Raw genomic sequence first — 23,915 nt, forward strand, 5'->3', positions numbered from 1 at the left:
AGGCAGAAAGATATTTGACCCAGATCACAGCAGGAATCTGTGCTGAAGGAGTCTTGATCTGTGCTGAGATCAAGACAACTGGAAGTTATTCTCCTAGATAAAAAAAGCCAGCTTATTCATATATGTATATACATATATATATGTTTGAGTCCTTATGTCTATGTGTGTGCACAGGTTAATTCTGGATATGTATTTTTATTTTTAAAATTATAGACCTTATTTTCTTGTATGAAAATTCTGTGACAAAATGTATCAGTCCTCCCATCCATGGCGCTACACACCTCTAAGGACAGAAACCCATCTCAGAAGACAGCACTTGCCACTGAAAGTTCACAGCTTAGGAAGGAAAGAACTGAGTGGGAGCAAGAAAATGGAAGAAGTATGTCTGTGGCAGGAGACAGGTAAAACTTGTCTTGCAGGCTTGCAGCCAAGTGTCAAGATTTCTTGTCTAGACACACTTGTCTGAATGACTCCACCAACCTGCATATTTTGTGATATTCTGAAAATCAGCCACTTCATTTCCACAGTATAGCTCAACAATTTCTGCAAATAAATATTCCAGGAGTGTTTACTCTCAAGACTGTTTCATTTTGCTTCCTATGGTCATTCACACAATTTTTTATTTTTATTTTTTATAAGAATGCTCTTCGAAAACAAATACCCTGCTGTTCAACAAAGATGTATTCCTGAAAGGTTTATGTGTTATGTTATTGTATATTTTCCCATGAGAATCAACATAATGGGGAGGTTGCATTCAGGGGCTCTTGGAGTACATACAGTTTAAACACATGGGGACAACATACATGGATGGAGGGGCAAGAACAAAATCATGGAGTTCTTTTTTTAAGGAGATGCTGGCTTTCTGAAATAGATAACCTTTCTGAAAACTGTCAGTCACTTCACTTGTGAGACTATACCCCTGATTCCCTATTTGGTCACCTCTCACCCTTGACTTGTTTCATTTTGCTTCATCTGAAGATAATGATAACAACTATGAGAATGTAACTCCTCTGGAAGGGACAGCAAAAACTACCTCATGTTCAGTTTCATAAGCTGAGACCTTCTGGGGAACTGACTGACATGGAAGGTTGTTTTATGTTCAACCTTACCACTTCATCCAGGAGACTGATCTTGGCAATATTTCACTGTGAGAGTTGTTGCCCCTTCCTGAACAGCTATATTGTCATCATCACCTTCCTTATATGAAACAAGATTATTCAACTGTAATGTGGGAACAAAACAGTGTAATGATGATGGTTGTCTGGTCAGAGAATTCAGAAGATGGGCTGGAGGACCAAGGGATAAGTAGGGTGTTGCTGCAGTCACATAACAAATATGAGATTTCAGAAACCACACTGCAAGGAAATAGATTTTGATATCAGTGGTGGTGCTACCCAACCAGGAAAACACAGCCATAGCTATGAGACTTATTTGACTAGTAGTCAGATAGTTTTGAGTAGTTGCTATCAATGAACAGTTCACAACAAATTTTAGCTGTTAAAAATTTCTGGAAAATTTTAAGTATACTTTTGAGATAACTGAAATTTGCTTATGGACAATCTGTGCAGGCTGGATACATTTGGATACAGTATACATTGCGAGTCATAGTTGCTCAGATCTTGTAATAGTCTGGAAGTCTCTTAGGATTTAAAGCAAGCTGAACAACTGACAATCTTGCTGGAACTCAAGTGTGGTTTTATAATATCTGGTTCAATAGGCTGAACTGGATCACTCTCACTAGCAATTATGTGTTTCACCAGGCATCTGGAAGCTTCATTGATGTTTATATTTTCCTGCAAGTGAAAGAGAGAGGTTGATTAGTCAATATTAATTACATTATGCTGCATATTGCCTGTGTAGAGTTAAACTTTTCCCTGGGTTACATCAAAAGTTTACTTTCCTTAATAAACAGCTTTTAAAAATTGATTTTGACATTTTAAAAATGTTTACTTTCATTTTTTTAATTAGTTACATTTTATGTATATTAAGATTCACATCTCCTTTAAATTATACATAGAACTCACTTTAAATTACCTCAGTCTTGGTGATATGATTACTTCATTAAACTATACAAACACTAAAGAGATATTAAAGACAAATGGCTGAAGTAAAGCTCCAGAATCCACATTTCACTGCTTGATTAATGGTTACTCTGATTTTTAAATTATTAATTATCTGTCAGCAACTACAGGCATAAATAGCTCTTGTTTTTTAAGAACTTTTTCCATGGTTTCAGGAGGGTTTCTTTATACCATGCTCACAATGAAACTTGTGATGAACAGATTCATTGAAAAAATAATACAATCTCAAATTATTCACAAAACAGAAAAAAAAAAAAAAAGTCCTATATCATTAAGGTTCCTTATTTATTATTTATTTATTTTTTATTTTTTATTGAGACAGTATCTCTAATGTACTGCTTCAGAAGATGTATATCACCATTGTTTTCATTTTCAAGACAGAAATCCTCACTCTAGATGCTTAGAACGAAATGAACAGCTCATCTTTTTCTACATGGATCTTTCTTCCATAGCATGATTAACTTGCTACAACTCTTACTTAGAATAAACAAAACAGCCTGTTCAGTGAGACACAGCTCAGCACAGCATATAAAATAAGCAGGAATACTGAGCAAGGATTTTTTTAATGACAGCAACCGGTATGGCTGGAATGAGAAGCCAGGCTTTCTAGCATAAAATACACTCTCCTACTCTAACTACTGGCACTGATCACTTATTTCATATGACAAGAGATAGAAACTCACTGCACTTTCAGTCTTACAGGAAATTATATCACACCTACACGCACACACACACACACATATATATATAAAAATATAAGTATGTATTTATGTGTATGCACATACTTCTCTTGCTCCATCAAAATTATGTATTACTTGCATCTTAAGACTGACCCAGGTTTCCAAGCCGAATCTGAGGCCTACTGTACTGAGACCACACCCACCCACCCACCCACCCAATGCAAGTCTACCTTCAGCAAATGCTCAGCATCAGTGCAGCATCACAAACAACCTGTAAAATTCAATGTAAAACCCTTTTTTATGCATGTTCAAAATTGTCAGATGAGATGTTTAAGAATGTAGTTCAGTTATAAAAAAGAAAACAAAGCACATGTGTGTGTTTCAGTAGAAATGGTACAATTATATGAAAGATCAAAAGCCAAAGCAATGGATTCTGTGAGGCTGATTTCTAATCCTCTTGCAGTCAATTGCAAACTCCACAAACTCCACTGGCCATAACTTTGCACCACAACAAAGAGTTGAAATCTGGAGATTTAACTGGAAATGTTAATTCGTGCCAACATCACAGGATTCTTCAACTACACAAGTGAATTGAAATATTTCAACTTTGACCTGTAAAGAATATAGTCTGGTTTTAACAAATCAGAACTTTAGACAAGCCATTTACATACTAACCCCTGGAAAGAAATAAAGATCTTGGAATCAGGTCTGTAATGAGCTGTCAAAATGCAACTTTATCACATGATTTTCCTGAACCAGACAAGCAAATTCCTCAACTGTGTATGAAATTTTTTTTTCAGGACACTGTGAAATTTTCTTAGAAAAAATAGACATTGAAAAATATTTCAGTTCTGCTGACAATAAAAGAAGGTTACCAAACAGAGAATAAAAAAAAAAAGAGAGAGAGAGAAAAAAAAATCCATCCCTCTGCCCCCCCAAAAAAAGTCTTTTCCATTATGTATTCTGTTGTTAATGGACAGATAATCATTTCATTTACCCGTGTGCCACTTCTCTTCTGAGATGGGAGCATTTAGTTTTTTTTCAAGAATGTCTTAATGACTATCTCAGTTTGTGCCTAAATACATTAATATTCACATGCATTAACATGCAAAGGCACTTCATCAGAGACTTAAGATCATCATCTTATAGGAGTGGGAAAGAGGGAATGAACCCAAGCCCACAAAAGCATAAAATGGGTATAGGTGAATGGTCCTTATCCGCACTGGTGCTAGATTCCAGGTGGCTGAGACTAAAAATTCAGACAAAAAAATACCACCACCATCACCACCAACAAAACAAAATGTTGTTCTATTTCATCTTGAACTGAAGCTGAAGCAAAACTAGGTTATTAAATCCTCTATAGATTTTTTGGGGAAGTAAGCCAAACTTGAACAGGCGAATACTGTTTTGACATAAAAAAAATCAAAATATTTAGTTCTGGAAATATCAAAATGAAATGTTTTTCTTTTTCTGTATTGCTCTTTCTCCTTTTTAATTTTTTTTTTTTTTTTCCAAATTTGACCCATATTGCTGATTTCTTTGATAGTTGCATCTTGGATTGAGTCCACTGTTTCACTGGGAGGTGTCTGCCCACATCCAGTGATTCTCTGTAAAGCAGGATTAAATAAATCTAAGTTTTATGCTCAGGCCTGGCCATTCCACCTGAATAAGCTTCTGCTTTCAGTCCATGCCCACCTTCCTCTCTGCCAGAGCACCATCCCTTCAGATGTGCCTACAGAAGTTTACGTGACTGAGCTCTTGCTTCTTCAGGCAAAATGTGCTGGTTTGCAAGGTTTCACTATTTAAAGTATTTGCAGCCAAGCAGTTAAAATTCTTCTATTTGTTCTGTATAAGAGGTAAGGAATAAAAATAAGAGGTATGTAAGAGGTAAGGAATAAAAAGTCCTGTCCGTAGTGTGTGCTGGATCAGACATATTCTCATCCTGCTTGTGTTCCAGTCATTCCAGAACATTTATGTGTATGGTCTAGATGTGGCGATTAAAATTTCTGCCAGGGGACAAGGGAGCAAGAGTTGGCCTTTACAGCCAGCACAGCTGTTTTTAAGCTTTTGTCCAACTCCACCCTTCTCCCATGGTTCAAGTGACAACAGGTACATGGTACAAATAAGAAGCAGTGCCTTAAGTCTCTCACTACAAGGAGGTTCTTCTGCCACCAAAGCAACTCCAGCAGTCCCAGCTCCATGCCTGGACCACCTCTGATGCTGTTGTTGCCTTTTATTCTAAACCTAATCCTTGTCCCAGATCTGTTGATCAGACATTGCTATGTTCTGGTCTGCCTAATGAAATATTGATTTCTGCACCTCTCATCCTAGAGTGTGTTTTGGAAAAAAAAAAAAAAAAAAAAGAAAAGAAAAGAAAAAAAAGATCAATATTCTTTTAGGCAGCATAGCAGCAGCTGCAAACAGTAGAAGGTGATCTGCTATCCAAACAGACACCCAGAGACCTGGCAATTTTAGAGAATAGGAGGTGTTGAAAAGCAGTCTAGGCAATGACAGAGAAAAAGAAGCAGGTGAAAAGCCATCCAACAAATACAAAGAAACTAACAATCAGGATGTAAGACTGGATAGAGAGGACTAATCACAGACAACTTACTAATTGTACTGAAACAAGGAAACTGACCCCATTATGCCTAAGAATAAAATTAACCATTTGAAAAATAGGAAAGAAAATAAAAGTGAAAGAACAGAGTGAAATGGTGTCTGTCTATCTGTCTCTAGGTAGAAATCCTTTAACTGTCATCTCTCTTATGACTATTGTTCTACACAAAACACCTCAGAAATTGTGATAGTACTTCAGATCACCTTTCTTTTCCTTTCTTTTTCATTTTCACTCGGTTTCTTTCATGTTCAGAGCAAATTCTTTAGGCCATCCTGAAGAATGTACCCTGCCTTAATGGTGGAGGAAATTCTGAATATCAGGATGGGAATACAGGTTCATTTAGTCTTTGACATGTTACTAGATGCACTACTGTTTCTGCAGCTTATTTTCTGCAGCTTATTTAAATTATATTCTATTTCCTAACTTTGGATAGTTATCTAAATACTAGGGAAGGACTGTTTACTTACACTATTTTAAGGCTGTTAATACTCAACATGGCATCTTTTATTTGTTTTTCTCCACAGCATCTTTCTGAGTTAGGGAAGTGCTGCTAGAACCATTTACCAAATGAAGAAAATTAAGAGCCCCAGACAAAGCAAACTGCAAGAATCCTGGTCCAGTTCATGGTGGCTAGCTGGGAAGTTGGTGAAGGCACAGTTTGAAGTGTTTAAGTGTTGTTTGTTTGCTTGTTTATTTCCTCCAAGGCTTGTGGAAGGTTTATACTACAAGACCAAAAATGAAGGATCTTGCCACTAACATGGTGCCTTTATTGCTTTGGGTCCTCTCCCCTCGCTTTTCCACTACCTCTCACATACACTTCCTGCATGATAGCTCTTATAAAAACTTTTCCTGGACATCTTGAACAGGAGTTGTCTAACCTATTTCTGTGACTCTTGTGCCTTAATAAGCCCCAGCACATGAAAGATGCTGTCACAGTCAGTGCTGCAAAAACTGAGTATTGAATCCAATCCTAAGTGAAAATCAAAACTTGCTACTGTTAATTCTATTACCAAAGTAAAGCAAAGAAAATAAATGTAAGCAATCTTTGAAACCAGAAAGGAACACTGAAAGACACAAATGAAATTACAGTTTGCTCTGTAGATAAATGTCCTTCAAAAGTATCTCAAAGGACATTTTTGCGGAAAGAATAGCAACTCAAGGGGGGAGGGCTACATGACTTAAAACATTTGATCCCATTGCTATGGGAAATTTTATAGTCTTGTAATGCAACAATCAACCGAAGGGAAAATAAATACTCTGTTGAATGTCTCACAGTAGTATACAAGCCCAGCAAGCTTCTTTGTATTCTGGATTGTTTTCTTCCTTACTGACTCTTAGCTCTTTACTGAAGAAAAAAGACATTTAATAGTTTTATGGGCCTGTCTCACTTCCAAATCAAACACTTTTTATTCATTTTTTCTTTGCCATATAGATATCTTAGGTTTGTCTTTCTGGTTGTTTTCAGGTATAAAATTGCTCCCTTTCTATATTCAGGTATTTTGTATTTTCTCTGACTGAATCTGATGCTTCTGAATCTTGTCTTGAAAGTCAGGGAGAAGGGCTGGAAGCTAGCCAGTGTTATACCCATGTACAAAAAGGGCATGAGAGAAGACCCAGGAAACTACAGACCTATTAGTCTGACCTCAGTCCCTGAAAAAGTAATGGAGAAGATGGTCCTGGGGGTTATTGAAAGGCAGTTATTGAACAAAGCTATTATCAGGCATAGTCAACATGGGTTCCTGAAGGGAAAGTCCTGCCTTGGTAATTTGATATCCTTCCAGGATAAGGTAACCCATTTGGTGGATGAAGGGAGGGTGATGGATGTGATCTTTCTGGATTTTAGTAAGGCCTTTGATACTGTCCCTCACAGCACCCTTCTGGACAGATGGTCAAACTGTGAGATGAGCCAGCAGCGTGCCCCGGCAGCCAAGAGGACAAACAGCATTTTTGGGTGCATTGAAGACAGCATGGCCAGCTGGTCAAACATGGTGATTCTCCCACTATTCTACCACTCACATCACCTTCAATATTGTGTGCAGCTCTGGGCTCCATGAGAGAAAAAAAAAGGATGTTAATATCCTTGTAAGAGTCCAAAGGAGGCCAACAAAGATGGCAAAAGGGCAGGAAGGCATTTGTTATGAGAAGAGGCTGAGGAGCGTTGGGGTGTCCAGTCTGAAGAACAGGAGGCTGCAGGATGACTTCATCATTTTCCAATTTTATTTCTATTATGCACTAAAATCCAGGAGAAGGCATATGATTTAAAATTCATTGTAATGTGCACTCTCCCAGTGCAACCAATCTGAGGAAATGGCTACACATACTCGCTTACCAGAGTAGATAATCTTGTAAATCATGGGCAGCAGAGACTTATTAAGATGTTGTGTTGTATTGCTGTGGTCGGGTTTCTAGGAAAATGTAACAGCGTGAGTTAAAAGGCATCCAGGTGCATGAACATGAAACTCTCAGATGTGAAATTCTGTGACTGCACCCCTGAGAACCAGATAATTTCTGGGACTGAATTCTTAGAGCTGTTTAGAAATCCTGTAACAAAATCCTTTCCATCAGAAGAAGCTGATTGTGTGGTTTCAGGGCAGTCTGCCTAAGGAAACATTGGCTCCACACAGAGGCATTGCCAGGCCTCATGGCTGAGAAACCAGAGCAGCATGTCCTTCTAACCTCAGAGCTCAGCCAAGGGCTCTCTTAGATTTTAGATTTTCCTAAACTGAACAATTTAATTATTTTGAATAAAAAATTTTGAATTTTCATTTTGGAAGGAAACATTAAAATTTCCAGGTTATTGTGAGCAGCAGATGTACTGGAACTGAAGTAAAACACATGAAATTGAATCTAAACACAAGAACACTTTATTACAGTGGGGATGACTGAGAACTATCACAGGCTGCCCGGAGAGACTGAGGAGTGTCCAATCTTGGAGATCTTCTTACTGGACTCCATTGGGCTAAACTAGATAACCTCAAGAAGCACCTTCCTCAATAATTCTGTAATTCTGTGAATTTTCAGCTTTTGGCCGGTACTAAATAATGTATTTAAGAACAGTGATCCATGGAGCTATAGGACAGTTCTGATGCCTCTAGTATGCTCTGAAGCAACTCTTCTTTTAGTTTCAGGAAACAAAATCTGCAGAGGATTCCACATAGAGTGACTGTATATCTGAACTGTAAGCTTCTGCCTTAGGTGTCAGCTTCGTTTCACTAGTTTTATGGCAGAAACAGAAGTATATTTCTAAGTCTCTGTGCAGTAAAATGGATTAGATGGATTAGACTTTTTTTAGACTTTTTTTTTCCACAAATTTGAAAGAAAATGTAAGAAGCCATACATTCCTAACCGTGTCTGGCAGCCTCAAATGGATTGCTTTGGTTTCGGTTACCAGATCAGTAGATTAGCTGTTGTGTGTCAGCATAATTTATACATATGTCCAAATGACACACACATGACCCTATTTTGTCTTTATGGAAATCAAAACCATGTCCTCTCTTTGATTTTTTTTTTGTTGTTGTTGTTTTGTTTTATTTTTGTTTGTTTGTTTTTTAACTTTCATGATTGTACAGTCAGAAGAATTTATACTTTAAACAAGGGACAGTAGAGCTTGCTTCATTCACACAGCTCATTGATAAGACAAACAGAACTGCTGTCCTTGCTTAGAAGTGGCCGGGTCAGAGGAGAGAGTGACTTTCTGAAAGGTCACCCAGCAGATTAATGGCAAAGACGACTCCTGATTCCTGTTGCAGAATTTGAGCACTATGACACATTCTGTATAGCTTGTCAGACAAAAATAGAAAAATGATACATTATTACCTACCTTTTCTATAGAAGGAAAGATTATATAACTTTTTCTAGGTCCAAATAGGATGTGTCCAAATAGCCCAAAGACTTGGTGTTCAGTCTCCTGGTCACAGTGCTCAGCACAGAGGGAGCTCTGTGCTCAGCCTAGGTTGGTAAGGATCTGGAAAGCATGGCTACCAGACCTTCTGGGCAATATGGACAAAATGTGACTGTCTTTTTACCTAATTCTCCATTGTTGACAGTGGAATTATAGCATGGAATGAGAAACTCAAACATGATCATATTACAGCGATGGTAAGTGGTAAGGTATTTCAATTCATTTCTGAAGTAGGTATTTTCAAGCACAATAGTTTTGTCTGACTTGTCTGTTTTGATGCATGAGTTCCATTTTCATTATGAAGTGATAATAAGCTTCAAATTGCTGCTCTTCTAATCCAAGTGAAAAGCTAGTCTCTTTGAACTGGGAATGGTGGTGATAACAGTTTAAAGTCTTGGAAAAATGAGTGGACTTCTCAGCTGCTCTAGCCACATGCTGGATGATTGAAGGTGTGACAAGAATGAAAAATTTTCTCTCTTTAAATAAACGTACCTTTCACAATAATTGTAATGAAATTGATTAAATAATTTACTATTAAGGATTATTTTGTGAATATCCGGGGATGTGTTTTTAAGACTGCAATCAATATGAGCAAACCAAAGATATGTGTAAAAGAGACAAGGCTCCCCACTGGAAATATGGTGTTAAATATAACATGACTATACTACATTGTGCTGTTGCCCAATGAGGTCCTTCTTACATGAGAAACTATCAGAAGAATTTTCTATGTTTGTAGGGAACAGAAGATTGGAATAGGCTGAATATTTCCTTTATATTAATGTAAGAATCAAAACTAATACAAGAGAATACATTACATTGCTCAAATACTTTACATTAAAGTTGTTAACTTAAGAAAAAACAGCACCAGGGAATAATACAGTGATGTATTTTGCTGTTCTGCCAATTCCACAGACAAAAATTTCAAACCATTGACAGCCTGAAACATGGTAGGTACATATATAGCATGCTACTTTAGGCATGGCGACTAGAACTTAAAAAAAAAAAAAAGTTTTTATAAATAATCACCTTTGTTTTTCCAAAACACATAAATCATATTCAGTTTGTTCTGAAGGCTATAACATTTCCAGACACGTTGGCAGAAAACCTCTGGAGATCTAATTATTCTAGGATACCACAAAAAAAGAGTTATTACTTATTTGAACTACTAAAACTGCTAGCTGCAATACGATGACTTCTCTGTCAGTGTTTTTCTACTTCAGAAAAGAGTTTCTATTCTCTATAGCAAATATAGCTAGATTTTTATTTTCCCTAGAGCTGAGTTCAACTATTTAATATGCCTCAGGCTGAAAGAATACCAGATACATGTAACATCCAATATTTTAAAATAACAGCAATAACAACACCTGTTTAGGAAAAAAATAAAAAAAAAAATAAAAAAAAAAAATAAAAGAAAGAAAATAAAAAGTGCACAGGCTTAGTTCAGATCTTAGACCAAATGGGGAAATTATTTTTATATAACTTAGCCTAAATGTGACTTTTACAGTCGTTAGTGGGATTACTTTGTTTTGAATCATTTTAAATAACTGGATTTCTTTCTGTTCAATCATGTCTGGACTGGTAAACAGAGGACTGCTTGGCTAGCAGTTATTTCTGAGATAAATAAAGTAAGGAAAATCTAAATAAAGTAAGCTAAAAAAAAAAAAAAGTAAGGAAAAGAAGTAGGTTGTTTTTGTTTTGTATTTGTTTTTGTTTTGTATTTGCTTTTTTTTTTTTTTTTAAGTCAAAATCTTATACTTGTTTGTCTCAGAAAAACCCAGACTGATTTTTCCTCTGTTGTCACTTCTTTTAGATTTAATTGTCCTTTACATTTCCACGATTCTCCACAAGAGTGCCTATCTTCTACCATTATGGTAAAAACTCTGCCACCTTTGAAATTCTTTGTACATTCATTCCCTGCCTTGACCTTAAGTAGTCCATAGTCCAACAACATAAATGCTTTGTTCTTATTGTTTTTAAAAGAGGAGGACAGATGCTTGCTGGGGACTAATTCATAGAACTCACAGTATGGATTCCTTCCTCATATGCTTTCTCATACGTCAAAGAGCAGTGAGCAGCTGCTGATCCAAACCACCTAGAACAATGAAACCTGCATCCTTTAAACAATGGTCCATCTTGTTCCCCTGTTCCATCTCCTTCTCTTCGTAAATCTTTTAGATCCAGGCATTTTAAAACAATCAAGTCATTTTTCTGCAGATGATTTTTGTGGTGATTTTGCCCTCAGGCCTCAGTTTTCAGTGAATTGGTTCTTGTCCCCAGGAAATGTAGAGTCATGTAAATGTCAGAAATGAAGAAAAAGTAGTTCTGAAGAAAACAGCCACATACAATGTTATACATCACTGGTGAGCTGGATCCCAAATACTCACAACCAGATATTTCATGTTATTTGTGGCCTGAAATGCAGCTAGACACCTAAGAAAATATTGAAAAGTCCAGAACATGTAATTCTTACACAAACAATAATTTGTCCTCATCCTGTTTCTTAAACAGAAATAGATACCATCCTTACTGGATTCTGGTGGCTTCATCCAGCAAAAATCATTAGATAACCACACTGAATTCAAACCATGCCCTGCAAATGTTGCAATGAAAATAACCTTATACATAGAGAAAGATAATTTACACATGAACCTAGACCACAATGTCTCCCTAGAAAAGCCATTTTGAAGAGACGGTGGCTAGTTTTGAAGCCCATTCAGTGGGAAAGTAAAGACACTAATCACAATGACCTCTCAGCCAACAACTCATACAATGCTTGAGGCAATTACCTGCAGCTACCCCTGCTGATTGCAAATGAAATTTCTTTTAAATATTAATATTTTAGAAGATATCAAGACCAGAAGAGTAAAATACAGGTATACATTTCAAAGATTCTTAAGTAACTTTCACAAAGTGTTTAAAAGAAATTAACTAAATATAACATTTTGGTTTTCAGTCTACTAACAACTTTAGCCAAACCAGTGCCAAACGGTTTACATTTCAAACACTCAAGCATTCCTCTGTTCTGTTAATGATGAGAGCAGCTTTCACAATCAAAGAATATAATAAACATAATATCCACCAAGATGTTATGTTTAAATCATTATTTCATGTACAATCAAGCTTCTACTAAAAGTCATTGTCATAATAGGAATGAAATAATTTGAATAGCAGAAATTCAAGTTCAAGCAACACTGATTAGATACCTTTGTTGCTGATGGGAATCAAGACATGAAATTTCCTATGTTTTAATTTCATGTGCTAGAAAAAATCAAAGTCACATTGTGGTAGAAAGTATACAAACATAATAAGGGTATAAATTTTAGACACCTATTGAGAGGATATAGAGAGTTAATATACCTTGGTAGTAAATGGAGAGCTAATGTTCCTTTTGGGAGAAAATTTTCTACGTGTCCAGTTCAGGATAGTATAGAAGGGTATGTTTTTCTCCACTGAATCCAAGAGGAGTCTGGACAACCACATCACAGGCTCCTCACTCAGTGAGTCCATCTCTGCTCCAAAGCAGTTAGAAACAGAAGCAAAAATGGATTCAGGCACTGAGATGACAGTGTAGGTGGAATTTAGGTACTTGGGGTCAATAAAACTATCCAAAAAGTCCCATTTAACATCAGGAGAAGCCAAATGCTGCTTTCTTAAATTCTGTAGTCATGAGCCAAAGGCAGACAATAGACTGGAGATACAAGAGTATCCATGTTTTATAGATGAAGTATAGAGGACAAAGGCTATATTTAGAAGACTAAAAATACTGAAAGCATTTGAAAATGTGTCTGTGGGTATTGGTGTTACTGTTATTGGTATTCCTGGTCATATCTTCTCTCCATAAATAGAAATCTTGTTTCAGAAGCAGAAGTTTTCCATTAGTCCTGTATGGTAACCTTATTCTTCATTAAAAGTTCACTGCATATTTGAATATAGTCTTTATGTATTAATAAAATTAGTTGGGACCTTTTGTCAAAGTCAACCATGCATCTGAAAATCCTCAAGGCTATGACTATCTTCCACAAGCCATAGCAATATCCAGGTGATATGTAGTCATACAGTCTGTGAGATAGTTCCCTTTCAGAAAACCTTAGGCTTACTATGCCAGCTCTGCAAATTTTGCATGTACTGATATTGTCTGAGAAATCTCAAATTGGTATACAGGAGCACTGTATGTTTAAGCTTTGTGCTCTAAACATCCCAGTGCCTTTTTAATCTTGAATGTCTTACCCAGGAAATCTGTACAAAGGCAAAGAATTTAACCCAAGAGAAGCTCATTCAGCAGTTTGACCACTGATCTCTTCCTCTCTGGACATGTGATTTTTCTGAAAACGTTTTTGAGGATGAGAACTTACAACAGTCAGAATAGTACAACCAGAGTAGTGCTACCATGGACTGGCTTTCTGGAATCTAACACAATGAAGCTCTTGTCTCAAATCAGGAGATCTTACAGACAGTGGTTATATAAAAATTTAGAGACAATGTTCATTGTTAAGAATTATGAAAAATATCCTCATATTCTCATAAGAGGTAGTCTTTGGGTCTTGCCAAAGGTCATCTTCTTTCTTAAGATATTACGCAGTAAATTGTTGACTGTTTACATACTTTACTGCTGGCCTATAATCTTAGAGCTGTAGCATTTCATAACATTGCATATAACTTGTTTTGAAAGAAAAGGCTTAAAACAAATATAAATTGCCATAGAAGGCTGTATTACTTTACAAATTCACCTTTAATTAAATCCACCAATATAAGACCTTTGCAAAATACATATTTCAACTGAGTGACCTACTTTGGAAAACAATTTCTCTGTTCTTGGAAAAACACTTAAAAAGAAATGGAAACGTTACCTTGGCTGACGTTTCAAACCAGCCCACGAACCCATTTTCTTTGCAGAACTGATCCATCTTGATGCCGTTGTTCATAAGAACATCTATTCCCTGGTCACATTTGTTTGCTAAGAGGACTGTCGGCACAGGTTTGCCATTTGGAAGAACCAGCTTAGAGTCCAAATCCTCTTTCCATTTTGTCACTGCTTCAAATGTTGCGGGTCTTGTAACATCAAAGACAATGAATGCCCCCATGGCCTCTCTGTAATAGACCCTGGTCATGTTTCCAAATCTTTCCTGACCTGTGATCATGAATGTGGGGAGAAAAAATAATAATTGTAAAAATCATTGTTTCCAGTCTAAGTCAATATTTCACATACCAGGTGTTCTAATAGAATATTACTGAAGGTAGGGCTTGGTTTTGTAAGTAAGTCTGACACCTCTGGAAGGCTACTATTTATCTAAAGAATGATAAGTAGAGTACTAAACTCATGTATGAAAATGTGAGTACAGAGAGAAAAAGCAGTTTTAAAGCAAACATACAAGGAAATGTAATAAATTTATGACAAGCTTGTCATAATACTTATTAAGCTGTCAGATTTCTGTGGACGGTACCCAGATTCTTGGTGTACATCACAGGAATTTAAACGACTCACAAAACATCTAGGTATAAGATTTGAAGCTCCATGATACTACAGTATTATGTGGGAAACATCTAATGCAGTTGGTCTCATGCATGACAGGAAGTCCCACACAGTTTTATGCAAGTGATTCTAGTAAACAGTAGCTTAATTAAGCTCTGGAACTATACCAGGCAGTAGAGTCATTATGACCCTACTGTCACTGACAAAGTAAAACACAGAGGTGCAAAAGGTGTGTTTAAAGCTTTACAAAAGTGGAAAACATTATCAGAAAACAGAAAACTGCAGTAGCAATACAAGGAGCTGTACAGCTCCAGTAAGAGGAACTGGGAGGAAAAGTTTTACACTAGATGTGTTCTTAAGTTTTATAGCTTTATTTGCTGAATTAAAAGGATTTTAAGGAAAGATAGTTAAGGTTCTTCTCCCCCCACATTTTTTTTATTTTTATTTTTTCTAGGTAACAGTACATTATTATATTACAACATAGACAATTGGAAATGTCTATTATTTTACATGGTTAGTGATGAAAAATATCAGGATATATTTTTTTTTTTTAATGTGTGTACTGTTTTCATGGGAAATTTGGCAAAAGAAAAAAAAGTAATAAATATAAATAAATAAAGCATACAGAATTTTCCTCAAAGTGAAAAAATAAAAACATTTAAAAAAAAATAATTGATCTCACTGCTGAGCTGTGATCCCATAATTACCAATGCTTGAAACACCTCAAAGTAACAGCAGATTTAAGTAAGACAGCCATTGTATTTAGCTGTATGTTTCCATAGCTGAGAAAAAGTGCTATGAAAATAGACAATACTCCATGGAAACCTGTTTTAGACTGATTTTCCTAATGTGCATAGTTTTGAGTGGGTTATAAAGACAAGAAGATTGTCTGTCTCACCCCAAGAAGTTTACCTGTAGAGGTTTTATGAATGGAATTTGTGCTGTCAAATGTAAAGTTGGAATGAGACCTGATGCATCCTGATTGCTGGGCTTCTAAGCCATGCAGTTTCATTTAATGGAAATGACACTGGCCAGACATACTTAGGGCCAGACCCTGGAATTTACTGAATGCATGTTATGGAGCCAACACCATCTATTTGTGTCATTCATCTTTGGTTTTATGCAATAGTTCTAGCAAACACAAAGTCATTCACATGATACAGAAATTCAAAGCAGTTGTCATCTGTCATCCCCAAATTTATTCTAGATTCTTTTTTTATCTTAAACAAACATTGTTTTCCATTGATAAAGCAAGACAGAAATATAAAAAAAATCTGAAAAATATAAGGTCTGATTGAAAATTTCTTATGGTCATGCTTTATTAAAATGTCTTATGATTCCTATTAGTGGGCTGATCAGATGAATGGCTAAGTCATGTGTTATTCAACAACCTCCTTGTTGAGCAAACTTTTTTTCATCTGCAAGAAGGTACCTTCAAACAGAAGTCAAGGACTGATTAGAATCTTATCAGTGAGGTCAACAGCAACATATACAATTAATTTTGATGTATATTGCATTACAGTGATACCTTACACTTCTCATGCAAAGTTCTTGAGTTGCTTGCACAGCAGATGAGATGTGGATATGTAAGAATAACTAAACTTGGGTCTTACACATATTCAGCACTACAGTTTTCTAAGATAGGTGTGATGTAGAATATATAATAAATAAATAATTTGCAGCAAAAAAAATCCTTCATCACAAACAATGAAGGTTAAAGGAATAAAAGGCTCAGAAGAAGTGTTCTTCTGGCTAGTGGTGATAAAGTACTGACAAATGGTGTGACTGATTTCTTGTCCTGCTTCCAACTGCATTTGCAGATACCTAGGTTTTCCCTCCACTGAAAAGTCCCTGTACTAGTAAAAGCAACTTTATGCAGACAGACAGAGCTCACCAACTTCCATTACAAATCATCTCAAAGAAAGAGAAGGAATGGAGCTGATGACTGAATATTAATTTACATTCAGATGACTGAATATTAATATATGAACATATTTAGCATAATGATATTATGAAACTTTGAAAAGAGGTAGTTCATAGCCACAGACTTTTAGCTTTATGTCATTTGCATAATGGATTCACTCTTATTTAAATTGCATTGTGAAAAGGGGATCTCTGTGTTTTTGTTGTGCTTCAAGTACAAAAGATTGTATCAAAGCACCTGGGAAGACACTTCTTCCAAAGATTCCAAATTAGTTGAACAAATATTTATCTTAATAGACAAGGTTCCTAAAACCTTTTCACTTAGCAGAATTACTCATGAAAATAGGCATTACTTGATGGTGTCAGAATGTGGACTTGTTTTTTCAGAAACACAATGGCTTAGGCGGTTATTATGTTGCAAACTAGGTCAACCATTAGGTATTCAGTGGTATCTCACAAGCAGCCTTGAACATTAGAACCTGCTTTATTTCATGAGTGACTGAGGCAGGTGGTTTTTGCCTTTTTTAGAAAGGATCAGAAATTTGTGAAACGTTTGTTTGATCTGGCCCATTGGGCTTTGCAAGGCCACTGGCATCTGGTATCAAGTCCAATGAGTCTGATGGCTTTTGCCCACTGAGATGCTGCTCTATGGTGGGATTCATCAGCCCTAACTTAGGTTCTAAAAAATTAATTTTCTGTCTAAGTTTAGGGTCCCTTTGTAGTCAGGGACTGAGAAGAGATGTCTAGAGGACATTCTCGGCAAGGACAGACTTTTAAGAGAGGTCACATAAGCTTCCTTATGGAGGTATTTACTCTCTGCCCTTGACTCCTTGGTGAGCCCAATGTGACTAGCTTACACTCAGTTCAGGAAAAGATGTCTAATTGTTAAGCCAGATGAATTTTATTCTACTTTGAAGTCATCCCAAAGAGATGAACGTTCCAAAGCAACAAGATTTCCATTAAAGGGAAGGACTTCCTTTGTGAATGGTACCTGTCCACGCTTTTATATTGATCTCAGAGACTTCTGTAGCAGGGTAAGGTATCATTTAACAAGCTTAAAGCAATCAACATCTGAACAATTATAGTTTATAAAAATGCACACTACATAAGCATGACTTCTACAGAACTTCAATCTCCAATAACCACTATTATCTTTGATAAAGTTATAAAAACTGATGAGAAAGTGCTAAAACTCAGATAATTTCCACCATAATATCTGAAAAATAGTGTAGATAAAAATTGTCTAATGCCCACTTTTACTGTGGGTTTTACTTCTTACTACTATCCCTCATCCTCGGAGGGAAAAGTTTGTGGAAACCACACGGCTTTACACAGAGGGCCTTTAGCCAACACTGAAAAGCTGGAAAATGTGCAAAAGGATTAAGCATTTTTTATCTTCTACTTCAAAACAACTTTCAGAATTTTGACTCTTCAAGTCTAGTCATTGACTTTGTGGAAGCAAGACTGAAACATAAACCAGACTAAAAAACTCCACATACTGAGCACATGAGAATGTGGAGAAGCAGGCTCTGAGCTGGATCAGGCTACAGATCCCATCAAATCCCCACCAAAATAAAACTGTCACAGTCAGGGAGTTATTTATGATTGCATACAATAATTTCAAGGTAACTTAGCCTAGAAATCACCATGACTATCTTAATTATGCATATGTACTGAAATGCTTAGCAGCCACTAAAACCTTAAACCACTGAGGATGTACAGTGCCTCGCATCTGTGAATGGCCCGTTTAGTCCTTGTGGAGTATACTGGTCCCACAGTATACTCCACAAGTATACTTGTGGAGTATACTTCGTAATATACATATATTACAGTATAATGTAACTTTACAACTATTCAGACATTTGCCTATATCTAAGCAAACACTATTGTTTTTGAATGTTAAAATGGCAGGGAAAGGAAATCAAACTGGTCTTTTGTCACCAGTATTGTGTGAATGTCTCCAATGCAGTGGACCGACCATTTATGAGATAAGATCCAGCCTTGTGAAAGTAAACCAAGCTATTTTTGGTAGCAATGAATAATCCAGCCCACATATACATGTATGCAGTGATGTCTGTTCTGAAGTGTTCTGTGGGAGGCTCTGAATGCTGCCCTCTGCCCCTCATGTCTCTCCCAGAGAGCTGCTGCCTTAGACCTCCTGTCTGCAACAGCTGGCTTCATCAAAAATGGTTCCAGTCTGCAACTACAGGACCACCCCACCGCAGGAGGGAAGCCTACAGTAATCCTATCTTGTAAGAACCTTGTTCCAAATATAAATAAGTATTTCTTTTAAATGTTCCCTTCCAACAGTCTGTCCACAAATCCAAAGGATGATAGTATAGAGGTAACAGAACAGCTAAAGAAACAGAACAAAAGACAGAGGAGCAAGATTGAAAGATATTTGACACAATAGCAGAGGTGGTAGAACACTTCAGGAGGGACAACAACACCTTAACAGAGAGTTTAGGACATTCAGTGAAATAAAATGGATGAAATTAAACACAATGAGAATCATACCATGTGTATCTTCTCCCACACAAAATAGCAAACATTCAGTCACCCGAATCATTAGACACTTCACTGGATCAGACATAAACTAGTACATTTTAATGACACTATGTTGTCATTAGAGACATCAAAACATGAGAAACCATGAATTTTTATCCAATTATTCCTATCTTACAGCCAGAGCTTTAGGAACAGATATACTATTTTTCAAAAAAAAAAACAAACAACAAAAACAAAGAAACAAAGAAACCAATGTAATAATAGGTGAAGAACAACCACTTTTATCTGTGAATTATTATTTTCTAATGATTAGTTATTATTGTTCAGCATTTATCTCTCATGTAAAAAAAAAAAAAGCATGCTGAACATTTAGCTATTAGATCTTATTTTAGTTTTGTTTACCAAATTAAGGAATACACAATAATATATTACAGAAAAATATATGGTATTTCACTATGAAATGAGATGGCACCAAACAAATTTACTTTCTTCCTGTTATATCTGTTATAGGAAGTATGTAATGGGTAAAATTGGTCCTTCTATGGATGGAGTGCACCACTCCTCCCATGAAATCACCAGGTATTTAAATCTTACTAATAACATAGATAAGTTTGATGCTAATTTTACTCAAAACATTTTTGAGAAAATTATTTATATATTGTTAAAAAATGTACTACCTACTGATGCACACAGTGAAGTGCAAGGAAGAATACACATTATGCTTAGTAGTAGCGTTCACTGACTGTATAATGAAGGGGGAGGCTAGGATGTGAGACATGCAAAAATACCTGAAATATATATATATTTATATGTTTATATTTATATATAAGTATCAATATGAAATGTTATTAATACATTGCAGCATTTGTTTCAATTAAAAATGTCCTAAATACTAAGCCAACATCCTTAATCTTGGTTAAAGAGAGAAAATTTTACCTGGGGGCTTTACCCCCCCCCCAAGCTAAGCATGACCTAATAACAAGGATTCAAGCAAAAAACAGGGATTGCTCTGAAACCAGGTATTTTTTTTATCTCCTCCTACTCCTACATATCTGTGTTTTGCACATGTTGACACATGAAAGCCACAGCCAGGGGAAAACGCTTCCATTCCCTCCATATGCCGAATCAGTTTCATTTCGTTTTCATTTTGAAACAACTTTTTTCACATCAGCCAGATGCCATATTTGTTGTAACTTCTATGCCAGCACCACACTGATCTGAATTCAGAAGGTTGCTTGCAGAACTTAATTTCTATGTATAGCCATTAACAGCTAAAGCTCCTCACACAGAAGTCATTAAAACTGAGACAGCAACTCTGTTTATTACTGGCTGCTGTCTTGACCTTCACAGAGATGCTTTGAATTGAGCAATTCGTATGAAATTTAGTACTATGCTGTAATTCTCTCTGTCATGTGTGATAACTCAGAAAGCATGCTAGTCATTCAGTACTACAACTCGGTGTAATTGCTTCTGCAGCCTGACTGAAAGCTACATCATATGATCTGCCAGCACATGATTAGTAGTGTAATAAATCTCTGAAATTTCAGAGCATGCAAAATGCATTCTTTAAGTCCCCAATGTACTTGGAATTTACTATTAAAGACTTTTTTTTTTCTCTCATGAAGAAAAGTTTTGCTGTGTACATATTTATCATTATAATCAGTCACTGGTGAGCAATAAAAGCAATGCTTTCCCCATTATTCAAACTTCTAACAAAAAAAAAAAAAAACAAACAAAACAAAACAACACCCAGGTTTCTCTAATATCATAATCCCCCCCAATTACATTATTGTGTAAAAAAAAAAAAAAAAAAAAAAAAAGTTGAGGATATGCACATTTTGTATAACGCAGTGTTGTTGCATAAGTTTTAGTGCCTCGGTGCTAAATTCAGAGCTCAGACATGAACTAGCTAAGCGTAGAAGAAAGGCACTCCCTCAGTTGATAAGAATGTTAAGAATTTTCCTATTCCACTAGTTTTACTAGGTACAACTGCAGACTAGATCTCACATATGAACCCACAGGCTGGCACAGCTGCCTAACAGCTGATGCAATTTTCACCTTAATTCCCTACTTAATGAACATAACTTCTTATTTTAATTGAGTTTCAAAAATGCCATCATTTTTGTTGTAATATATTGTGTTATTGCTGAACTTGGGTTCTCATATACACTACATGAAAAATGAATACTTATATCATGTAAAATATGCCATGCACAGCTTCTGTTTTGTGCACTGTATCGAGTGGTTCATTCCTAGGAAGGCATGTGGCAAGAAGGAGTAGCTGTGGTTTTAGTTGGAAGCTAGGTATAAAAAAACTGAAACACTGATTGCAACAATGTCAATTCTGTATTTTTTAAATAATGCAGGCATGCAAGGATAGATGGAGTTCTTTAACCTGTTTTCTCCCCCTGAGCATAAAGTTCCTTTTTTGCTTGATGTTAGAAAAAAAAGAACAAGTAAACCTGGGTAAATAAATTCTAACAAAGAATTGCCAAATACAAACACTAATCTTTTTAAAGTGTGTCAGAAGTTTTTACATTTCATCAGACACAAGGAATTGGGCACAAGGAATGTAGGATGGAGAGGATGAGAAAGGAAGGAAGGAAAGGAAGGAGGGAAGGAAGGAAAGGAAGGAAGCAAGGAAGGAAGGAAGGAAGGAAGGAAGGAAGGAAGGAAAAAAGGAAGGAAGGAAAAAAGGAAGGAAAAAAAAGAAGGAAAGAAAGGAAGGAAAAAAAGGAAGGAAGGAAGGAAAGTAGGCATTGTGATCAGGTAACCCTGATATATTTTTTCCTCATTTTTTAACTATAAAAATCATATTAACTGTCTTACTTAATCCCTCATCTCTTCCACCAAATTAAATAGACACAACAAGAAATTCTTGTCAGCCTCCCTCCCATCACAGAGATCTGGCAGCTGCAGGGGAAGAATCAGGCCATTCAGAGAGAGGAGACTGTGTCTGAGGGCTTGGGAGAAAAATCAGACAGGATAGGTTTTGCTCTGACATCCCTTGTCTATGGGTCTGCTGGCTTTATGAAAACTCCAAAATTTCAAGCTGCCCTGAAGTTCTCTCTCCTCAGTCTCCTCTCCCTCACTGCACAGGTAACTTAAAGACCAGAACAAATGAATTTGGGTCTATATTTTGTACTGTCTCTAGATGGGTTACAGGGCACAGGGTTCCCTTCTGTACTCACCTGCAATATCCCAGAGCTGCAGCCGTACCACAGTCTCAGCATCCCAGCTGAGGACCTTCAAGGCAAAGTCCACGCCGATGGTGGCCCGGTAGTGGGGAGAGAAGTTCTGGTGGACATAGCGTTTGATGATGCTGGTTTTGCCCACTCCCAGGTCCCCGATCACCAGCAGCTTGTAGAGGTGCTCCTTCTGATTGTGCTTCTGCATCTTTCCTGTTGCTGTGGCTGCTCCCTGCAAACTGATTGCATACTCTGCCCCAGGAATCCTGCCAGCCTGAGAGGAAGAGAGGGAGTGAGGAGCCGGGGAGGGAAGCGAAGATGGTAGGTGGAGGCTCCTTCCCTTTGTACGGAAGCAGGATCACCAAGTCCAGCAGGCAGCCCTGCTGGGAAATGAAGTAAGCAAGGGACCCGGGGAAGAAAAGTCTCCCAGAAAGTTTAGTGCGTACATGTGTAAAGGTCAGCACGAGGTGTGTCTGGGATTAGTCTGACTGCTAAAGACTTTGCAGGAAAATTAGTGCCACAGTTCTGTTCCCTGTTTCACTCCTCACTGGAAGGACAGTGTGTCTATTGTATACTAGCTTTGAAAACTTCTTTTTGATCACTATCTTCTTGGTGATAATTTATTACCCCCTGCTCATTTCCAGACATGTTTAAAATGGCAGTCACCACAAAAAAAGGCAGAAATCTCCTTTAAGGATGTCACCCCTCCATTAAAGTATAAAAATTAAGCCAATGTGACTAACTTCAGATGTGATTTTTTTCTTTTTTTTTAATCAATGTAAGTCAGTGTGAATTCACTTATATCTCTAGAAGTGGCAGTTAATAACAATATAAAACATCTTTACACATTTCCATGTTAGGAAAGATGTGTGAATTTAATTATAACAGATACATATTTTTGTTTTGTTTTAACATCATAATTTGTTATCATCTGTCCCAATAAGGTACATGTTCACATCTGCTGAATGCTCATGTCTTGTGTTTTCATACAACAGGAATCTAAAATGCAAAAAATTGGGATTTATCCCATGACTCTGATAATTAGAAGTTATGAAAGCATCAAAGCATTACAGCATGTGAATGTCAGTGTCTCAACGGTTCTCTGTTTTCCAATATGAGTGATACCAAACTTACAAACAATTAAAAATATTTGAGTAAATCATTCCATTGACATGATTGACCCTACCTTTTAAATGAAAATGACAGTGACAGTTTCAATTAGGCAGCTTTGCTGGCAACCTTTATGTGCTGCCTTGAGACATTTGAACCGTTTAACAGTTTTGAAAGCAAACTCCCATAATTTTGATATTGCGTGAAACTCATCCGTGAATTATTTTAACTTTTATCAATGACAGTGATAAAATGAAAATATATTATACACTTACTGAAATACCATTTAATGGAGTTCTTATCCAAATGTGCACTGAAATGGCATTAGGAATTTGTAATCTATCCAAAAGCGGGATTTTAGAAGACAAAGATCTCAGAGTACCATTAGGAACATTTATGTTATGTACTGTTTTATAATCACTTTTTAAACTCAAAAG

General features: G+C 36.5%; 1 protein-coding gene across 1 annotated transcript; it reads right to left on the reverse strand.

Moving 5' to 3' along the window:
• Nucleotides 1–1,640: 1,640 nt before the first annotated feature.
• On the reverse strand, nucleotides 1,641–22,627 carry RAB38 (RAB38, member RAS oncogene family; the record flags this gene model as incomplete). Its single annotated transcript, XM_084296936.1, has 3 exons — nucleotides 22,372–22,627; nucleotides 14,127–14,407; nucleotides 1,641–1,793 (listed from the first exon to the last, which is right to left on the reverse strand). The coding sequence occupies exons 1-3, from the start codon at nucleotides 22,574–22,576 to the stop codon at nucleotides 1,641–1,643; spliced, it is 639 nt and encodes a 212-aa protein (XP_084153062.1). The 5' UTR covers nucleotides 22,577–22,627.
• Between the last annotated feature and the right edge of the window lie 1,288 nt (nucleotides 22,628–23,915).

Source organism: Netta rufina, assembly GCF_964035555.1.
Source record: "Netta rufina genome assembly, chromosome: 1".
In the NCBI taxonomy this organism is placed as follows: domain Eukaryota; kingdom Metazoa; phylum Chordata; class Aves; order Anseriformes; family Anatidae; genus Netta; species Netta rufina.